The sequence below is a fragment of the Taudactylus pleione genome, unplaced genomic scaffold (genome assembly GCF_031769625.1).
Source record: "Taudactylus pleione unplaced genomic scaffold, aTauple2 ptg000044l, whole genome shotgun sequence".
NCBI lineage: Eukaryota > Metazoa > Chordata > Amphibia > Anura > Myobatrachidae > Taudactylus > Taudactylus pleione.
This window is the reverse complement of record NW_028284446.1, coordinates 128,281-147,868: the sequence shown is the minus strand read 5'-3', so window position 1 is coordinate 147,868 and position 19,588 is coordinate 128,281. Positions and strand designations below refer to the sequence as shown.

The 19,588-nt window shown below is 41.0% G+C and overlaps 1 protein-coding gene across 4 annotated transcripts in view; it reads right to left on the bottom strand.

Moving 5' to 3' along the window:
- The window catches only part of EPS15L1 (epidermal growth factor receptor pathway substrate 15 like 1), a 245,253-nt gene that overhangs the window by 192,127 nt on the left and 33,538 nt on the right, over window positions 1-19,588 (bottom strand). For all 4 annotated transcript variants that reach the window (XM_088460325.1, XM_088460326.1, XM_088460327.1 and 1 more), the window contains exons 6-11: window positions 19,074-19,136; window positions 11,986-12,111; window positions 6,407-6,466; window positions 5,943-6,179; window positions 5,694-5,851; window positions 5,288-5,444 (exon numbers count right to left, since the gene is read on the bottom strand). In XM_088460325.1, coding sequence (XP_088316451.1) covers window positions 5,288-5,444; window positions 5,694-5,851; window positions 5,943-6,179; window positions 6,407-6,466; window positions 11,986-12,111; window positions 19,074-19,136 — 801 coding nt within the window. The remainder of the gene's footprint in view (window positions 1-5,287; window positions 5,445-5,693; window positions 5,852-5,942; window positions 6,180-6,406; window positions 6,467-11,985; window positions 12,112-19,073; window positions 19,137-19,588) is intronic.

The window sequence follows — 19,588 nt, the reverse complement described above, 5'->3', positions numbered from 1 at the left end:
TAGATACACCCCGGAAGGCCTGAAAGCTTCCTCTGCCTTAAGTCCGAAAGGAACAAAACATAGGAGATTTTGTTTTTGGTGTAGTTACAAGAAGGTAAGGACTTTTGCATCCTGTAACCTGAGAAATCATTTTAGTTCGTTCTGGACCAAACAATAAACCTCCTTCAAAAGGCAATGCCTCTAAAGCATGCTTGAATTCTATATCTGCCTTCCATGTTTTGAGCCACAGGGAACGCCTGGCGGAAACGGCCAAAGCAGAAATATGAGACTGTATCTGAATAGTATCTATTAAAGCGTCACCAATATAGGTTAGAGCTTCCAAAATCTGATCAGCTAAAAAGCTTCAGATACATCCAGGTTCAAAACCAATTATCATCTGGTTCATCCAGGGATTGATAGTCTTTATCACACATGTGCTGGCCAGATTTGGGCGCAGTAAGATTCTTGACAAAGTGAATAAAGATTTAAGTACAGCTTCATTCTTCCTATCCATAGGATCTTTAGGAGTTACAGACTGTGCTATGGGAATAACAGTATTCCTAACCAATCTAGCAATAGTAGCATCCACCGTGGGTGGAATTTCCCAAAGCTTGGTATCCTCTTCGGAAAAAGGATAAAGATGCAAACTTTTTTGGAATATGAAATTTGGAATCAGGTTTTAACCAGGTTTTTATATTTCGTCAAAATGTGAAAATTCTGGGAACACAGATACATGTTTTTTCTTACATTTAAAAAAAGAAACTGAACTACTTCTCTGGAATAGCTGTTTCCTGCAGATGCAAAGTCTCCCTGACCGCATCTATCAACATAGAAACTTATTAATCATAATGGGTGTCACCCTCCCAGTGTGCCGTGTCTTCCCAGTCATAATCCAATTCCCATTCTTCCTGGGAAGGGGTTGCTGAAGCCTCTTCTCCAGGAAAATCCACTGAGGAATGGCTTGAATGTCTCTTAGCGGCTATGGATCCTGCAGACGTTATTTTATTTTTCGCCCTCTGAGCGAAACATCGTACCATAGTCTGGGTCCATCTGGGCTCTACTGAGGGATCAGACAAAGTAGGAGCTTGAGCACAGGGTATCATATAATTTGCCTGAGATTGACATAATTCACCTATGGCCTCAACCATAGACCTGGCCCTATCAGGAATCGCCGGCTGTTCAGCCAAACCTCCCGGTAATCAATCCCCCTGTGGGCAACCAGCGCAGAGCGACCCTGGGTCCGTACCTTTTGGCAATATTTTCTCACATTTTATAAAAGTATAAACAGTGACTGATCCCTGTTTTTTTCGAACCCTTGTCTGGCTTACCAATACTGAGAAAGACAAGAACAAGTCCAACCAATACAAATAGCTACCTAAATTCCTACGGAAAAAATTGTAGCACTGATTAAATAGAAAAAAAAAAACCAAGGGGAGGCTAAGACTCTAAATCACCCATCTGTTTAAATGCAAAAAAAACAGACTCCCTAGAAGTCCTTATTCTTTGCAAAAGCCAAAGGCAAACAAATCTTAGTATACCCCTGTTTGCTACTGCCTAAATTCAAGAGAAAAAGTGCAGTAAAAAAGGTGCTTTTATACACACACATCACAATACTATAAGCCCCAAAAATCACCAGGTTAATACCCATAATTAATAATCCTAGCTAACTGCTTATATTGTTAGTACACAGCCATCCCCCTGTATCTTCTGTGAAACTCCTTCAAGCAGAACTCTAGCTGCTCTCATCAGCTGCTCTGAAGCCGCCTGATTCGCTGCAACTGAAACACCTGGGGGAGGTGTGTCCGAGAACACCGGCGGCATCCTGTTCACTCAGAATTCCTGATGTAATCCTAGCCTCTGGCGTTCTCCGGAGACTACCTGCAGCCTGGAATCATGACGTCATGCCCTGCGCGCCCGCATATGCAGCGTCCTGGAACAGATTAAGCCTCTCTCTCCTACAAAAGCCAGCAGCATAATGCTGCTCTGTAATCCCCTCTGGCGGTCCTCTAAGGGGACCGTCGGGGTCCTGAAGGCAGTGAGCGCTGTGGAAGCCCGGGAAGGTGTGAGACATGCAGGCTCTACAGTGCAGTCATGTGAGTAATAACATACCCGGCCGCTCTGCTCAAAAGCAGCGTGCCAGAAAGCAGTACATAGAGGCAACAAGGTATTTTACATATATACAGTGCCTTGCAAAAGTATTCACCTCCCTTTGCATTTTTCATGGTTTGTTGCCTCACAAACTGGATTAAAATGGATTGTTTGACGGTGTGCATCATTTCATTCACAGAACATGCCTACAACTGTGAAGTTGTTGGTTTTTTTTATATTGTGAATCAAACAACATTTAGGACATAATAACAGAAAACTTCAGCGTGCTTAACTATTCACCCCCATAAAGTCAGTACATTGTTGAGACACCTTTTGCGGCAATTACAGCTGCAAGTCGATTTGGATAAGTCTCTATGAGCTTCCCACATCTTGCCCATTGGATTTTGACCATTCCTCAAGGCAAAACTGCTCCAGCTCCTTCATGTTGGATGGTTTCCGCTTGTGAACAGCAATCTTCAAGTCTGACCACAGATTCTCAATTGGATTGAGATCTGGGCTTTGACTAGGCCATTCCAACACATTTAAATGTTTCCCCTTAAACCACTCGAGTGTTGCTTTAGCAGTATGCTTCAGGTCATTGTCCTGCTGGAAGGTGAACCTCCGTCCCTATCTCAAATCACAGGTAGACTGGACCAGGTTTTGCTCAAGAATATCCCTGTATTTAGCACCATCCATTTTTCCCTCGACTCGAATCAGTTTCCCAGTCCCTGCTACTGAAAAACATCCCCACAGCATGATGCTGCCACCACCATGTTTCACTGTGGGGATGGTGTTCTTGGGTCGATGGGATGTGTTTGGTTTGCGCCAGACATAGCGTTTTCCTTGGTGGCCGAAAAGTTAAAATTTAGTCTCATCTGACCAGAGCACCTTCCTCCATACATTTGGGGAGTCACCCACGTGCCTTTTGGCAAACTCAAATCGTGTCTTCTTATTTTTATCACTAAGTAATGGCTTATTTCTGGCCACTCTTCCATAGAGCCCAGCTCTATGGAATGTACGGCTTATTGTGGTCACATGCACAGATACACCAGTCTCTGCTGTGAAACTCTGCAGCTCCTTCAGGGTTACCTTTGGTCTCTGTGCTGCCTCTCTGATTAATGCCCTCCTTGCCCGGTCTGTGAGTTTTGGTGGGCGGCCCTCTCTTGGCAGGTTTGTTATGGTACCATGTTCTTTCTATTTGATGACGATGGATTTGATGGTGCTCCGGGGGATCATCAAAAATTTGGATATTTTTTTTATAACCCAACCCAGAATTGTACTTCTCAACAACTTTGTCCCTGACTTGACTTGGTCTTCATGGTGTGATGCCTCTTGCTTAGTGGTGTTGCAGCCTCTGGGGACTTTCAGAAAAGGTGTGTTTACACTTACAGATCATGTGACACTTAGATTTCACACAAGTGGACTTCATTTCACTAATTATATGTGACTTCTGAAGGTAATTGGTTGCACCAGAACTTTTGAGGGGCTTCATAGTAAAGGGGGTGATTACATATGCACATGCCAATTTTCAGAATTTTATTTATAAAGATTCTTTTTTTATATACATTTTTCTCATTTCACTTCACCAAATTAGACTATTTTGTGCAGATCCATCACATAAAAATTCAGACGAAAAAAATAAATTACAGGTTGTAATGTAACAGAAAAGGTAAAAAGCCAAGGGGTGAATACTTTTGCAAAACATTGTATATGTAAAAAGCTTACCTTCTCTTTGCCAGCGGCCCCCACAGATGGTGTCTGGTATGGAGAGAGACCCATGGACTATGTAGTTTGGGGACTCTCTCAGGGGCCGTCTTTAGAGTGGGATACAGGGTCATACAAAGCTCTATCTATCTACTCCCACTCTGCTAGTACTTGTCGCCTGTTTGTCAGGAACTAAGCACCCAACCAAAACAGTAGAATAAAGAAATTAAACCTAACTAGAAGCTAGGACCTAGCCAGTGCCTTACTTCAAAATACTAAAAACAAGACTGAACTTATAGTGGAAGGGTTATAGGGGATGGGAGTCAGTTTCAATTAGCTAGTGTCCAACTCCACACCTCCCTACCCATAACCCAGAAGTAATAGCATCCCCCAAATGGATGAAGAAGGAAAAGTGATGAGGGGTGAGAAACCTAACACCATGTCGAGTCCAGTTAGAGAAGGCTGAGGTATTCAAGCCTGGGAGGAATTGAAGGTTGTTTGATAATGGCATCAAGAGGATGATATTACATTACATCTACTGGTTGTAGAGTTACTGATATAGAATAGGCCAGGGTAAGAAGAAGACTGGACTGTGTGGGTCTATATTGAGGTTTAGTCAACAATAAACATGATGGAGATAATATAAATAATAATAAACATAATAAACATAATGAATCGCTTCTATATCCACCCACACCCTTACAGTGAGAGGAGACAATAGCATAAATGAGTAGCCCTCTAGAATTTTCTAAAGCTAGGAGCATCTAGGCCTCCCTCATGGATGGGTTTATACAGGGTCTCCACGTGGATCCTTGGTTGTCTAGCCTGCCATATGAATTTGTTGGCAGTCTGCTGCAAAATCTTCAAAGCAAGGCAAAGTTGTAAGGTCAACTTTAAGTCTATGCTTTAACAAACCCCAGCTTCCTATGTGGACAATTATTAGAACCTGAGCTTCAAGGAATAAAGACTATGGATTATGTGGTCTACAAAGCTAAGCTACTAGTTCAATATTTGCCAGGAACGTAAATATGCATAAATTGTGCTAAACAACCAAGAAACATTCCACCTTATTTCTACATTTACTTAATATGAGTACTGTATTATGTTCACATACAAATAGGTGCAGATCACTGTAACTGTATCAATTGAATCTGATGCATTTTGATAAAGAGAACCTGCCGAGTAATAAAGTTTGGTAGGACTGTACTGCAACAATGAAACTATGGTACCTCCAGGTACCGACCAAGTAATGTAATAAAGTACTTCAAAAGAAACACTGCTTTAGAGAGATGAATAACAGTCTGCTACCCACAGAGAATTGCCACATTAATACATTAACATACTGTATATACAATTCTCTACAAAACTTATCAGGTTGAACAGAAAATTTTATGATTCTCTATTCATTAACAATATATTTTTATTTGATTTCTATTTTATCAAGTTTTCTTATTGTTGGCATTTTCCTACACAAATGGAAATAAGAAATGCAATCTGGTGGGTACTGCCTGTTTACCTGTATGGGGGTGCTCCTCTCTGCTGGAGGGATCATATCAGGAGACAAAACCTGTGGCGGATCGATGCCTTTGCTGACTTTCTGCTGTATGAGGTACATTGCCAGAGCAAACTGGTCCTTGTTCAATTTTCCCATTTGCCTGGTGTCAGCCAGAGCCCTATGGAAGATGATTTATCAGCATCGCTCACTGCTTTTTTTTTATTTTGTTAAAATATTTTACGAAACAGGAAGCACTTGCTGATCAATCCAATTTGGACCACACATATTATAATGCTAATTTTGTATCAACTGTTCATTCTCATTATTACAGGCCAGAATATAGTAGATAATACATATAAATGGGACCACAAAAACACTGAACTCCACTCTCTTCATTCACTACAGGATGTGACTGCACACTCCTCACCATATGTGCGCCAAGATATTCTGAGGGAGTCCAGACTGCATGAAAATGTCCTTTACTTCCAGTCCACTCACGTATCCATCCATATCCAAGTCTGTCTGCAGGAAGATGTCATCATAGCGTATCTTGTCTGTCAGAGGAACAACCCAATTTACAGCAGGCTTGAAAAAAAAAAAAAACAGACAGACATGGTCAAGGGAATTTTTACGTTTTGCATCTGTGAAAATAGCATAGTAAGCTCTGGATTTGTACCTGGCTGGGCTTGGAGGAGTGTTTGGGGGACAAGCTGCCTGCGCTGTTTAAACTGCTCATGCTGCCATGAGATGGAGTGGAACGAAGACTGTCCTTTGGAGGGGGGCTGGCAGGAAGAACAGGGACAGCGCCAGGAAACGTTGGTGTTTTCTTCCTCTTAGAAGGGGGAATTAATGATTGTGGTAAAATAGAGGGGACAGGTTCTTTCTCCAGAGCTCTGTATACAAGATGCATTGCCTGCGAAAAGACAGAGATATCACAATATAGGTAATTTTTTGTGTAAACATAAGTGTCTAAATAAGCACCACATAATATGGCAATAAACAAAACTATATGCAACTAATTTCATATATTTATTATTTTGTGTGACCAAAATTACTTCCTGGAACTAAGCATTTGCATTGCAATGGGTAAGTAATGTAAGAATTGCTTTGTGTAGCCATCATTATTAACACTGTGCTTACCACCGCAAACTCATCCCTGTCCAAGTGTCCATCCTTGTCTATGTCACTTAGCTCCCACACCTATGGACACAGGAAGACATACATCACATTTGTTTGCCGCAAATATATACTCTCTGTATCCACACAACTATCTATACTAATATAATAAGAACGTGGTTTATATCTATTTGTTCCAAATTGACACAAAACTACTGAACTGATTTTCATGAAAACTGCATTGTTTTGTAGTGGAAACTCCTAGAAATAACCAGCACTTTTCATCTCAATCAGTCAAGGAAAAGCTGAGCGATAACAAAAACTAAATTTATTTACATCATCGATTCAAGAGATAGATGTGGCACCATACGTGCGACCAGTAAGGGGTTGGGGCAGAGGTGCTTTGGGCCTGCGTAAACTTGAACAGGATAGGCTACATAGCAGTCTATGCACAGGGCACACAGTGACATTGGTGTGAGTGGTGGGTGAAGGCGCTGCTGCCACCAGTCTGTATAGCGCTGCTGGTCACGTGGGCCACTCCCGGGACAAGGCCCCTATGCAAAGCAATACAACTAGAACACCTCAAATAAATAAAAATGTTGGAAGAATCAATTTCATCGTGGATGAAGCCGCACTTACAAAGACATTTGAACACACTGCTCACATGTGCCCTACACCACCTGAAAAGTAGCATGTTTTTCTTAGTTTTTTCCCTCTTCCTCCTCCTTTTTGTTCAGGCTTCGTTCAATCAGCCCAGTTGACTGATGACCAGGACTGGTAAAGCCTTGGTAATCGCTATTTGCACTATCATTTGCAATTATAGCTGCTTAGAAAATATTTATATATCTGTGATTCCCCTTTAAATTTCTAGATTCGTACTGTACAGCTTTCCTTGTGCCTGTTACAGGCTAAATGGTGATATACAGCTTCTTCTATCAATTATGCGATTCTTTTTACCAGTTTAACATAGTTTATTGTTGTGTATTGTTATTGTTTAGGGAAGTGGTTCCCAAACTTTTCTAAATCACGGTGCCCTAGAGTATCAGCACTGTTTTCACGGCACCTCTAAGCCAAAAATTGATTATTCTGAAATTCAGAAAAAAATACAGTGAAGAAGTAAATTGTGCTGACCTTTCATCCTTAGGCTCAGTTAAGTGGTGGTGGACAGGTTTGCGCTTCTGCTTGTCCACATATTTACATTACATTGATCATACAAAATTTGACATGGTGCTGGACCAACAACATGAGGCACCCATGCAAGTGTCCCAAGGCACCCCAGGGTGCAAAGGCGCACAGTTTGGGAACCACTTGTTTAGGGGGTTGCCTAGTAACTTTTTGTCCTATTAGCTTCTGTTATGTAGATCACATGCTGTGACCTCCGTGATGTTGCGCCGCTGACATCACACCCGTTGTGACCGCGCTGGTAGCCCGCCACCTTGGACAGCCCGTGAGGGGATTCTATAAGGGTAAATCTCTTTGTCTTGTATTTTGCACCCTGACGAAAATGCCTCTTGCATTGAAACGTTGGTAACTGAAACTGTTGCAAGTGTTTTTCGTTGCACTGAGTGCCGCCATGATTTGGTTCTGTGTATGTCTGCTTCATTGTTGATGGCTGACTAGGTAGGCACCTGCAACTCATATCATAAATCCAAGTTTGAGGAGTGGTGCCTGCTGCTGTATTTTGATACATATATACACTGTGTATATGTGTATGTGTATATATATATATATATATATATATATATATATGTACACACACATACACACAAAAGAATGGAGGGCCTATTTGTTGCAACAATCAATTCAGCAGCACCTCTAAGAGAATCCCTTGTTAGTAGGACTCAACCATAAAGATATCCAAGCACAATACTGTCAGTGGGCGCTGACAAATAGAATGTTTTGTACAATTACATACCAATACAAAATTCACATTGGAGATACCACTGAAAACTTTTGACAGATATTAGCATTGAAGAATTCTTCTGATTTGGCCACCAAGGTTCTTATTTCAATGTGTGAGATGACCATTTGGTTCTGTGAACATTCCCCCTCAGCAAAGAATTCACCCAACAATGTGGCCAATGGTCAAATATTAGTACATCACAATAATTGTATTATTGATTGAATGTTAATACCGGGTGAGTAGGATTAATCCTATACCTGGTATTAAAAAAAAAGGTTGATAGCACTATTGACTTGGCTGTTGGCTGTGGGTGGTTGACAGAGCAGGTCCCTAAATTTCTCAAGGTTGACTTCCCAATATGTCCTTTGATTTATACCATGCCCAAAGTGCATAAAACAGTAGTGGATCCCCCTGGCAGGCCTATTATATCTACCAGGGGTTCCCTTTTACAACCGTTGGCACTGTTTGTGGATAGTTTTCTCCAGGATCTGTCTCAGTACATCCCCAGTTATCTAAGGGATACTAGTGTTTTCCTTGATAAGGTCAAGGATGTTGTTGACATCACTGATGATGTACTGTTGGCATCCTTTGATGTTTCATCATTATATACTATTATTCCACATGGTGCAGGAATTGATGCTGTGAGGAAGCTGCTAATACAGTCTGGATTGCGAGTTCCAGCGGTTGAGTTTATTCTTGAACTTTTGGAATTGAACTTGGTGAATAATCATTTCATGTATGAAGAGGAGTATGACATCCAAGTAACTGGTATCGCTATGGGGTCTAATGTGGTCCCAATGTATGCGGGGATCTTCATGTATAATTATGAGAACACAAACATCATTCCAAAATATGGTTCTAGTATTATTTACTTTAGGAAAGGCACTGAGGGAGATTTTGTTTCTATGGTGGACGAACTTAACCAACTTGAGTCCACCGTTCACTTTACTGGGAAAATAGATTAATTGACCATTGATTTCTTGGACGTGACAGTATTTAAGGATGGCTCAGGACTGGGTACAACATTCTTTCGAAAGGAAACGGAAAGGAACACATTTCTGCATGCAACGAGTAACCATCCCCCTATCTTTAAAGACAGTCTCCCTATTTCTCAGTTCATGCGGGTACTTAGGAATAATAGTAACCCTGCTACTGCATAGATACAAATAGATGAGATGTAAAAATGTTTTTTTGGAAAGGGGCTATAAACGTAGTGTGGTTAAAGGTTGCCTCACCAGAGCACATAAACCACTAACTAGGACAGTTTGCGGGCATAGTGACCATATGATTTATGTGACCCAATACGATGAGAAGGCTGCAGTGATTACTAAGTCAATCAAGAAGCACCGGCCTTTGGTCCAGACAGATCCAGTCTTTGCTGGTACCTTGCAGAAGCCCCCTATGATGGCCTTCAGGAGGGGCAAGAATCTTAAGCAGCTGCTTATGCACTCAACCCACCAAACTCCAGCTATTAGAACCACATGGCTTAATGAGCAAAAACATGTCTGTGTGAGGTATACAGGTTGTCTCACTTGTCGTTCATTGATACCTAGGAGTACATTTCCACACCCATGGAGTGGAAAGCCTATACGTAGGAATAAATTACAGTGTCGTATGGACCACGTTATATATTTGTTCCACATGGTGTTTCATATGTTGGTATGACGACCTGCACATTCCGTGAACATATGGCCAACCACCGTAGCTCTATACATCAAGCACTTTTGACATGCACTACTGATAAGCCGGTGGCAAAGCATTATTTGGAACTAGGACACCAGGTGTCTATGTTAAAGTGCAGAATTATTGATTGGGTACATGTATCTATCCGTGGAGGTGATCGTGCTCTTATTTTGAAGAAACTTCAGTCCAGATGGATTTTTCCCGTTGGAACGGTCTCCCCATATGGTGTAAACGAGTACAATTCTCATATTAGCTTTTTTATTTTATTTTTTTCTGTGATATATTTGGTATTTATGTTTACATGTTTTTAGATGTGTACACATATCGGAAGAATTCCCTTGTGTACATATTTATGCTAGTCTGTCATTTATTTATAGATTTGTAGATATTAGCTGATTTGTATTTCTTGTAAGTGGTGTATGTAAGGATCCTTTTCCCTTGGTCTGTATTACCTTTACCTATGTATAACATGGTTAGGTTTGCCTGTTTTTCTAATATGCACACCTACGTCACTTGGCAACTTGAGCACACTTTAACATCCCTTACCTGTGTCACACCCTTCACTTCCGCTATTTGGAACGCGAAAGTTGAGCGCCGCTAAGGCGGAAGTATTGTGACTGAGGAAGAAAGAAGACCTGCTCTGCTCCTCTGTATACCCAGTGGCTGCTCTCTGTGGCCGCCAGGTAAAGTATGCACTGTGACTGGGGACTAGGGATCAGCGGTGGGGGGTGCTGCTAGGCTGGCTGATGAGTGCTACCAGCAGTGATGGGCACACAATGGGGAAGGAGCCAAGTGTTCACAAGGGCCAGGAGTAATGTCAATGCAGAGCCGGCTGCTCCCCAGTCACAGTGCATACCCGACGGCTGTAGAGAGGAGCAGCAGCCTCTCCTCCCTCTGTGCATGAACATAGCAGTGCTCTCCCCCCACCTCATGTGTCACGATTCTCCAATATTTTTAGGGGAAATCAATATTAGTACTGATGGGTCTATGAATCCTATTGATTACAGTAAAAATAATTTAAAGTTCAAGTGCATGCACAGTATAACATGACCAAGTTAGATTTTTTTCAACCATATATTGGTAATTTATTCAATTAGTTTGTATATTTCAACATTGTTATCAATGATAGTATCAGTTGACATGGAACAGTGGGCCTGATTCAGACCCGCTCGCAAGCACTGAGCGCTCACAAGCGGGTCAATTGTGGCCCAGTGCGCATGCGTACGACAAAGCCGGCTCACAAGTGATGTCAGTGGGAGTGCTTTCGGCTCTGTTAGAGCCGAAAGCACTCTGGGGCTTGCGGCAACGAGACCCTACTACAAGGGTCTCGTCGCAAGCCCGATGGTCGCGATGGTCTTGACCATCGCGACCATCTTCCTGGCTGCTCGCTATAGCTGTGGGTGGTTACCCACAGCTATGCGAGCGGCCAGGAGGCCGCTCTAATAAAACAGAAGGCCAGCCCTGATTCAGAGCGAGCGCTCTGTCAGAGCGTCCGGCTCTGAATCAGGCCCAGTGATCTTTATTTTATGTTGACAAACATATTTAATGTATATAATAAGCTGCTTCAAAACTGAGATGTATGTCGTTTCATCACACAGAACACTTAAATAAGTGAAGCAGCATCCGATGACTGGCAACCACTGCAAACCCGCTATTCGACAAAAAAAGTATTTCCATCAAATCAGGAATATCGATGGTTGCTACCATCGGTTTTCGATGCGCATTCTCTACCAGTTAGTGGCCTGTGTATAAACAGAGAACTTGTTTCAGCATATCAGTGTGATATTTTTATATGACACTGATATGCTAACATATATAGTTAATCACAGGGGAAGCTAACCGAATCCCTAAGACGAACAGAGGGCAGGGGAAGTTGGCACAGAGACTGATGGCCGGACAGGGGAGCTGGCCCGATCCCTGTGCTGGGAGGGGAAGGTGTTCAGAAATGGGGGAATTGTCCCAATGTTAATATGTCACATATTCATAACTTATATAGATAAAATAAATGCACACTTACTCTTCCTAAGATATCCAGAGGTAGTTTGGAGTTAATAAGTACCGGTTTCACCTTATCTCCAGACAGTAAGCCATTCACTGGCAATAAGCTATCAAATATCCCATCAAACTTGGATTTCTCTTCTATCTGGTAAGCAAAATTAAATAATAATTTAAAAAAAAGCTTAAGTAAAATTACAAATTGTTTTAGCAAGTTAGACTAACATTTTGGCAACATGTCTCTTAATAACAGTTTCTAGAGGGAAAATATATTTAAATATATTTGATATATCGACAAAGTATTGTGACCCTGAAATAAAAGGCTGAAGACATAATGAGAAAATAGGACTATTCTTTAAGTCCACCATTACCTGCTAAAATGAACAGGAACATAGGAATGCGGAGTAACAAGAATGAATGGCTATGTTCAGTACTTAATATGACAAAAACATGCACAAATCAAATGGGAGCTTATGTACATATTAACAGTAAAACTGAGGCAGTGTGGGCGTGATTTTATCACAAGACCAGTAATGACAATATGGCTTAACCACTTTGTTACCATTTTCCCCTCCATTGGTAATCAAGCAAGAAAAGGGGAAAAAAAACAACTTTTTTTTTCAAGATTTAGCTCTTTGTACCCGTTAACTCATTCAGCAATAACGAATATGTGCAGTTTATTTTAAATATGAAGGATGGAGTTGTAAATGCAAGCATATATTTTCCTATATATTATTTTTTAAATTATATTTTGTTCTTAATTTTTTTTTACTTGGTAAGACCCTGATAAGTTGCTGCATTTCCACTTTGCCGCCACCTAAAGTAAGCTGAACACATACAGGCGCATCCTGCCGAAAATCACGAGTGTCAGAAAGTAAAACCAATTTCCACTTTGGCCATGATTATCACTTAAGTATATAGGGGCCTGTTAGTGCGTTAAGGTGTCTGCACACAAAGGCCAATGGGTGTGCCATACAAACCTCAAAATAAAATGTATGAGGCCAGCATAATAGAACTACTTGTTTTCGAACCTGGCACTATCCTCTGCTGATGGACGTACATTGAAGTGGCCACACTGATTTCTGTTCCAAAAAATCAATAGCAAATGCACACTGAGGCTGATGCAAAGTAAAACACAAGTCAGCCAACTACAACCGCATTGGCTGCACGAAAAAAAAAAAAAAAAAGATAGATAATCCCCAGTATTCAAAGTTGTACACATCTATGGGACCACGCCAACCCTATCCATTTACATTGTTTCAAAGCCATCATCATTATCAATGCGCACGTGCCAACCCTTTCTCTAGAGCAAGAGATCCATGAGGCATAGCTTTGTGTACAACACAGCTCTGCTTAGCTGCAGTTATTTCAACACAGCCTCACTGTGCTTTATCTATGTGCAAACATCCCATTACCATCCAGTTATGCCCCTTCAGATGCAAGTGAAAATGCGATTGAGCTGCATACAACTCTGATTGGCCTTTAGATGCATTACTTTGGCTATGGAGCATGAGCAGTGCGAAAACACAAAAGAAAACTAACTTGTGTTCAACTTTGCCTCATTATATGCTGTGATCATGAGCCCAGAAATCAAGGAAGAGTTCTTGTCCCTTTGGGTGGTGTCATTGACAGGTGAAACAAGTGATGTTAGTACTCTATAATAATAATTTTATTTATATAGCGCTTTTCTCCTAAAGGACTCAAGGGCTTTACATTTGCCTTTACAGTACAAAATAAGCTTAAACAAGGGACATTAGTGAAATGCTTGGATGAAGAGGTGAGTCTTGAGTCTATTTTTGAAGGATTCTAGAGTGGAGGCCTCTCGAACTATGCGGGGAAGTGAGTTCCATAAGGTTGGAGCACCAAAAGTTCGACCCCCAGACGAATTCCAGGAGATTCTAGGTACTGTTAATAGTCCTTCGTCAACGGATCGCAGTAATCGAGTGGGACGGTAAGGAATCAGAAGTTGCTTTAGGTACCTTGGGCCATGGTCAAGTAGTGCTTTGTAAGTTAGTAAGCCAATCTTGAAAACAATTCTCCATCTGACAGGCAGCCAGTGAAGGAAAAATGTTATATGTTAGCACATATAATTCAGGCGCATATGGATAATAAATCTAAATATAGATGGATAACAATGTATAAACGCTGCTCCTAAGAGTATTGTATCTGTAAATACACTTAATGAAACAAAACAAAAAAGTATAAATCTGGATAAGCGTCACTAAATGGATATATATCAATAATCTAAATGATATTCTAAAGCTTATGACTGAATCCAGACAAGGAGCTCTATATAAACAATTTATTGTATGACATAAAAAGACAAGGAATGAATAAAAATATGTAAAAAACACACACAAAACAAAATAAAATTACATAAGCTGGTTCTATGATGGTTATACAAAGGTCGCAACAGATACACCCCTGCAGAAGGTGCCTCTGTTGTCCTGTGTTAAATGCAGTACTGTTATGTTGTAATTCCACAATCAGTATCAGCCTCCAAAGGCATAATCAATAGTGTGAATGATCCTTCACACATACAGGTAATAGGTCTAGTATGGTTCTTGCTCCATGTGACCAAGAGTGGTCCCCGTTTGTGTTAGGTGCGGAATCACAAACTGTAACACTTAGTAATAAACTTTTAGTGCTGATATGCCAGTAGATACCCGGATAAAGAAGAACACTTGTATGGTGCGTTGTAGAAAGTCACTTATGCACGAGTTCACTCGTAAGGACTAACAGTCCTATTTAAAACAGCACTGTCTTTGCGCACAGAAAAGGGAGGATAATGGAGACTAATTGATATATTTTAGTCTCAGTAGTAATACATTACCGCCGGCCGGCTATGGTATACTGATCCGTCAGTTATGCATACAGGTCCCGGACCTTGCTCCCACAGGTGTTCTAGTTCTGGCGGCGGCTGGTGATATCTATGTATGAACTATCGGAATTGGCTCAGCCGTTCAGCAATCACAAGCCCGCTCGTTCTTTCAAAGTGTTAGAGAACCAGCTGATGATAAATGTAAGGTCCCTTACGCGTTTCTCCGCTAAAAGTCCTTGCGGTTTCATCAGAGGGTAAGTATCCTAGTGATCCTGTCAGTGTTTTTAAACCTGGATCAGCCAATCCGCTGTTAGGTCATCAGATTTATCAGGATCATCTGTGTGTGTGTTTGTCTCCACACTAACCAAGCAAATATACACATTTATCAGTTTAGAGATAGAAAATAAGAACAATATTAAAATACAAATACAGAAAGACCATTTTATCTAAATATATTCCTAAAAAACACATTTAGATTGCCCCTTCATTAGCAGTCAGGAAAAAGTTCTTGCTAATATTGTGTCAAAGGAGTAGAGAGTGGGTGTTATGTGGCTGAAACGGGGCTGGTTGGTTAATAACCTGGCAGTTGCGTTTTGTACCATCTGCAAGCGGTGCAATTCTTTTGCTGGGAGTCCAAGGTAGAGGGCGTTGCAGTAGTCTAGGCGTGATGATATAAATGCATTTATGACTTTAGGCAGATCTTCTGAGGGAATTAAGTGCTTGATTCTGGCAATGTTCCTCAGATGAAAGAATGAGGATTTGATTGTGGCTGATACCTGATGTTTAAGTGTCAAGCCACTATTCAGGACACCACCAAGATTCCGCACATGTTCAGTGTTTTGTAATTCTGATCCCCCAAGCGTAAGTCCTGTTGGTTGGCTATGCTGTAGCCCTGACTTGTGACCTATCATAAGGACATCTGTTTTAGCAGGGTTCAGTCGCAGCCAACTGGCACTCATCCACTCCTGAAGCTCAGCTAGGCAGCCATTTAGGGTTGTTATGGGGTCCTTTGTACCTGGAGCAAAGGACAGGTACAGTTGTGTATCATCTGCATAGCAGTGGTATACCAGGCCATGACATCTGATTATTTCACCCAATGGTACCATTTATACTGCAAAAAGCATGGGAGATAGTATAGAACCCTGTGGGACACCGCATGGAAGTGACACTGGTGATGAAGAGTTTACTCCAGAAGAAACTCTCTGTGACCTGCCAGTGAGAAATGATTTGAACCATCTAAGGACTGTGCCATCCAGTCCACAGAAATTTTTCAGGCGCTCAATTAGAATCCCATGGTCCACAGTATCAAATGCTGCTGAGAGATCCAGAAGGATTAAGATTGAACAATCACCTCTGTCTCTTGCCATCAGAATGTCATTAAGCACACATACTAGAGCTGTTTCAGAGCTATGTCTTCTCCTGAATCCTGACTGGAATGGATCATAAATATCATGGGTAGACAGGCGGGTTTCCAGTTCTAGAAGACTGCTAGCAGAATATTCTACTTGCAATTTTAAAATAGTACTGCAAAGTTTAGATGTGCCTGATGTTTTAAGTCAGCCAGCAATTAATGATAACTTTTCAGCAATAAAGTATTTAAAACGATCTTAAGCTGTGTACACAATAGAAGATAAATTAGACGTTTTGAGGCGAATCAGAACGACAAATCACCCACATCTTCGAGTGTGTACACACTATTGCGTGCTCTCGTGCATTGCTCATCGTATCTTCGGATCTCCTGTGCCTGCACAACAAATGAAGATCTGGCAGCTGGCACCATGCTTCTGGATGCGGCGGGGGAACAATGTATCGGGCGGTTGGACACCGGATCGTGCAGTGTGTATGGGCTGCACAATATATTGTGTCATCGCTGGGCACACACTTTGTCTGGTGTGTACTCAGCTTTATAGTTTGTACTGACACCAATATTTGTTAGCTTATTATATTTACCATAACCAATTAAACTACATTAGCAGAAGACTGGAGGCTTACTTTTTAAAACTGATATAACTGCAAGTTTCTAAATCTAACACATAATTGAGATGAGAAAGTGGAACACTTCTGTTGAATAGAAAGCATTAACTGTAATGCAAACTAAGCCAAATGAAAAACTCCAGTGAAGATGTTTAGGTTTTTATTTTCATATTTAAAAGTACATTAATGCATCAATCCCAGATTTTTTTTTTTCTTTTAAATAGCAAGTTAATTATCTATAAGGAATTTTTTGGAACTATCCACCTATAAATTATTATCTTCTTTCATAATCTCTATGGAGGGAAAACAAGTATGGCTGCCAGACAAACACACACAGGCTCATACAGGCTCACACTGCTCTCAGCATTTAATATAGTGACAGAGGGGTGTCACAGTGCAGATAGTGAAAGTGAGGCATCCCAAAGCACCTCTACAACTACATCATGCGACCATGACCACCCTGATTGGCAATGCTTAAAATTATAAATCATTAACAGCATCTTGAAAGAAAAACAAGTCCCAAAGAGAAATGGTAACTGTCAAAACCATTCTTATTTAGCCTGTCAGAGATGAGTACTCCATAAGCCACGTACAAGTAAACATACCACTTGCATAAAGTGATAATAAACTTGCCTAACCTTTGACTGTACTACGAATAAAAAAATAAAATAAATGAGGGGGCAATCAAATTCGAAGCAACGTGACGCCTTAATATGCAGCTGAGAACATTACTGCTTTTTACAGCAAGAAATCTTTGCTAATTTTGTCATACATCCCATAAAATGCGCATGGAAATGAGCGAAGATAGATTCACAGATGAAAGCTATTCCGATGTTCAAGCAGTTAAACGATCAGTGGTGTGCGCGCTGAGCACGCGCTGCAAACAAATAGCGATCATGCTCGCTGTGAGGATTACCTCGCAATTAAGAGGAAGAGACTGTTTGTGGGTGGTTACAGGGAGTTCCGGACAAAACGTGGGCGTGTTGGGGCCGTTTCCTGTGAGTGTACTAGCCAGCGTCTGCGAACGTGCATGTAGAGAACAGCTACACTTGTCTGGATGTACATATTGGTGCAGCTCCTTTATCACCACCCGGCACCCACACGTGGTCTGGGAAGGCGGCTGCGGCTGCATACACACCTCTGCCGGCCACACCACCCCAGATTGCATGATCGAGACGGATAACAGGTACTGGCCAGGTACCCAAAGGTTCAGTAAGTACTGTACCTGGTAGACAATATTCGCTCGGTGTTGCTTGACATCGTGACGCTGATAAGTTATGCACGGATTGTGGTTATGCCATATAATTTACTAAAGATACAACTTTGAACAGCGGTGGTTTGCGGTGCCTGTGGATAGGAACAGGATTACTATTCCCGTAATTGGAAGCAATTGCTTTGAACTTTTTAGTAACTACAAGATTTGTGCCTGTAATTACTAACAGCGAGGTCTTGTTAGATCCACCAAGGATCTGTGATTAACCTTTTCTTAGATGGTTCCTATGCACACACTTTACAAGTTGGTTATAATGACACATTGATTCAACAAAAATATGTTGAACTGATAATTTGTAACAAAAGACTCTCCACCCAAGTTTAATCAGTGGCTGTGTGAGCAATGATACTTAAAATCCAGATGCCACATGTTTATATGTTGTTTTAATCTTTGTTATTTTATTTTGTCTCTCTATTGTCTGTGAGAGATATATTAAAGTATTTAATTTATTGTGCATAATCTATTATCTTTGTAGTGACACTGCGCTCCTATTTTGTGTTTTTTATCTGATTTGACATCACAGAGAATGGAATTGTCTGCAAAAGTTGTTGTGCAAATATTTCCCTGCCCTAATTATCTAATAACTTCAAAGAAACCGGTTACCTATTCCATCCAATATTCCATAGAGAATGGAATTTGTTTATATTTATTTTCAATTGGTACTCAGTGCAGACAGACTTTTAATCTGATAGTATCCCTTATAGCTTTACTTCTAGACCCCGTCTTGCCACAGAACCTACAAAAGACTGTGCCAGTGCCATGTGTGTGCGCCCAAAAGCACGGGATTTAGCCATGTAGAGCAGCTAACCCTGTCTAAAGTCCTACTTTGGGCCAGCTGACTTATCGCACATTTCTGCTCGACATCCCAGGAGGCTGCGAGCAGTAATAGGTGCAGTTGCGGGTATTCGTACCCAAATGGAGCAACAATTGAATTGCTCTGTCGGGCGCCCAAAAGAAATAGCTGCGGCTAAAACAATTGAATCACCCCCATAAAAAAAGAAAAAGATATTACACTTATTTTCATTTTTTGTACAAAACTCACCCGAACTGACCAATGAGCTTCTACAGGAGGAGGAGTGATCAAGAGGGGACTGCTGGTATCATTCTTCAGGGAAAATATAAAAAAGTGAAAACAAAAGAAAAACATTTTGTAGTGCAAAGTCTTTCATTCCTGTAAGTGATACATCCTGATCTACCTTTATTTCTTTTTTATACAAAACAATGTATTAGCCCTTGTTGTTGGCTTTAATAAAGTAATAAAACTTTTGCAAGTTACACAAAGCCCATACATTAAAATGTTTGGTGCTTTAGTAGTGCAAGCTGTATTATCTGCAGAATAGAAGGGCTTCTATGTATGAAAAAGAGAAATTTAAACCGTATGCCAGGAACTGAAATAAGCAGTGATAATTAAAATCCATAAAAATTCATGTGCGGTAGAGAAGGAAGCTAACGTATGTAACAGTAATAGGGATGGAAGTGTATGCAGAGTGAAGGAACAGGCCTGTAGGGGACATTAACACTAATGTGTTTGCTTTCAGTTAGCTCATAGCACTAAGA